The sequence below is a fragment of the Erigeron canadensis genome, chromosome 5 (genome assembly GCF_010389155.1).
Source record: "Erigeron canadensis isolate Cc75 chromosome 5, C_canadensis_v1, whole genome shotgun sequence".
Taxonomy (NCBI): domain Eukaryota; kingdom Viridiplantae; phylum Streptophyta; class Magnoliopsida; order Asterales; family Asteraceae; genus Erigeron; species Erigeron canadensis.
Genome location: NC_057765.1, coordinates 1,329,255 through 1,331,818, shown reverse-complemented (window position 1 = coordinate 1,331,818; position 2,564 = coordinate 1,329,255). Strand labels below are relative to the sequence as shown.

The 2,564-nt window shown below is 34.9% G+C and overlaps 1 protein-coding gene across 1 annotated transcript; it reads left to right on the top strand.

The window, feature by feature from the left end:
- The first annotated feature begins 1,127 nt into the window (after positions 1-1,127).
- LOC122600515 (ethylene-responsive transcription factor TINY-like) lies at positions 1,128-2,192 on the top strand. The gene has a single exon (XM_043773245.1). It carries the CDS (start codon positions 1,266-1,268, stop codon positions 1,971-1,973), a length of 708 nt encoding a protein of 235 aa, XP_043629180.1. The 5' UTR covers positions 1,128-1,265; the 3' UTR covers positions 1,974-2,192.
- The last annotated feature ends 372 nt before the right edge of the window (positions 2,193-2,564 follow it).

Genomic DNA, 2,564 nt, shown 5'->3' with positions numbered 1-2,564 from the left:
CGTTTTTGTCCAGACTCTTACGAGTCGCTGTATAAACTTGGACCGAGTCACGAGTCACAAACTAATAATTATTTAAATTTGATACGATGGTTATATATTATATATTATATATTATACACAATTTGCTACATTATTTTGGGTGTTATCAATGTAGTTTTGATCATTTTATTGCGAATTTGGAGATAAATTATTAGTTTATGCCTCAAAAACTATTGAATAAGTAATATTTTGGTAAATTTATTAAGATAATGAACGTAATATATTTCTAAAGACGTCACACATATATATATATATAAGTATATTATATTATGTAGTACTTAGAAATGTCCTGACTTTTACGAGTCGAGTCACGTTCAGAGTCACAAATCAAAAACTCATATTTTTGAATCGAGTCAAAAGTTACGAGTCGAAAACTATGATTACATCTAGATGTATTCATCCTGAAAACGGGAGGGGATTCCCTCAAGTTACCCAACTTAACTGATCAAGTTGGGAAGATTTTGACTATTGAATATTAATCAAAGGTCAAGATTAAAACATCATCTTTAGATATGACCCTTAATTATAATATAAATTAATGTTAATCTTAGTCTGATATAGCTAGACATTAATATCATTAGATTCACCCTTTTTGAAAGTAATTAAATTGAAGTTGTATAAATAATTTTGTAAGTTTTAAAGACTTTATTTTTCTCCATCGGGTAGGAGATTTTCCTCCATCGGGTATTTGAAGTTGACATTTCTACTTCGAAAGGACTCTCTAACGCGGACCTAGTTAAAATAATGTATGTTAAACCTCTCGTTGTCGAATCGCGACACGAAGTTTACAACAAATTTCACCTTTAAATAAAAGAAAACTCAACTATAATTTGTATCTGTAATGACCTTTTCTTGGAATGTGATTTTTTCAATTTAATATGAATCCAATTTGTCTCACATAATTGTGGTGTTTTGCATACCTTAAAAAAATACACTAATAAGAACCGCCTCCTTTCTTTTCACTTACTAGGTGAGTATATGCAAATCCCTTTCTAGATTCATTCTCGATATCTCAATTATTATATACATACAAATGTGTGTATATATATGGACTCACACCAACATTTGTGGGTGCATTTAGAGTATAACACTTGTAAACCCCTCTTTATTTATCCCTCCTCACCTAAACCTCACATTACTTCAGTACTGCTCATTCATTCTTTCTAAACCCCTCATTCTACTTTGGTTTGGACAATCTATTTGAACATCATTTGATTCCCTTCACAATGGCTGAGCTTTCAAACTCTAATGACCCGAACATGAAAATTAGTAAAAGGGATAGAGAACCGGCGAAAGCGGATAACCAAAACAAGAGTAAGCATCCAGTTTATAGAGGCGTTAGGATGCGAGCATGGGGCAAATGGGTATCCGAGATCCGAGAACCAAAAAAAAAGTCTCGGATCTGGCTTGGTACCTTTTCTGACCCTGAAATGGCGGCCCGTGCACATGACGTGGCTGCACTTTCCATAAAAGGATCGTCGGCAATACTTAACTTTCCAGAACTGGCCGAGTTATTACCTCGGCCAGCCACGTGTTCCCCACGTGATGTTCAAGCTGCAGCTACAATAGCTGCGGCTATGAACCATCTTAACCCATTACCATGCACACCATCCACGTCATCCTCATCATCCACCTCATCCTCCTCTGACATCTCTACTGTAATGTCGATGTCAGAGGAGGTGTCGACCAGGTCATCCCAAGACGATGATTTGGATGAGATAGTGGAATTACCAAGTCTAGGAGAGAGTTATTATGACTCAGGTGAGTCAAGAAATGATTATGTGTTCGTTGACTCGGGGTGGGACTACTACTCATTGTCGACACCGTGGACGGATTGTGATGGTGGATATTTCGCCGGAGAGCCATTGGCTATATTACCTTCCTCTTCTTCTGACACCTATTTTTCTGAGGCATATTCATGGCAACATTATTAGAAGTAGTTAAAAAATATATATAATTTTGTGTGATAATATCCTTCTTAATTTGAAAGTTGGTTTGGGTCCTTTTTACATTATTGGAAGTTTTTTGGTTTCAATACAGAGGAAGGGCCAAAATATATAGCTTATATTATTATTGATGTATTCTCCAAGTTTTTTTTCTTTTCATTTGTACAACTATTAATTATAAAGATGTGTATTAGTTTAAAGATTAAAGATTATTTGCAAGCATCATGTTATTTTATTATTATTTTTTTAAAATCTTTTTAATGATAATTGTCAAATCACAAGCCTTTCTTACCAACTAAAGATGAGGCCGGGCTTATTGACATCAAGTTAATTAGTCGGTTGTCTTAAGTCTTAACGTATCTTGCTACATTGTCATTCAGTAGACATCAAAGAAATCAGCCCCCAAAGGATCCCATCAAATGGAATTTTATGAGTAAAATCCAAGAGTTTCTCACCAGCTGGATTGTTAGACACTAGCTAAATAGCTAGTAATAATTATAACCTATTTAAAGTGTTTTCGCGTAAACAGTGAACCTATCTAACAGGTAGCTTGCTCAGAAGCTTGCCTGAATGTTCGGT

What these genes read in the sequence shown, in the direction of transcription:
- LOC122600515 (XM_043773245.1), top strand. Translation starts at nt 1,266, where the DNA reads ATGGCTGAGCTTTCAAACTCTAATGACCCGAACATGAAAATTAGTAAA.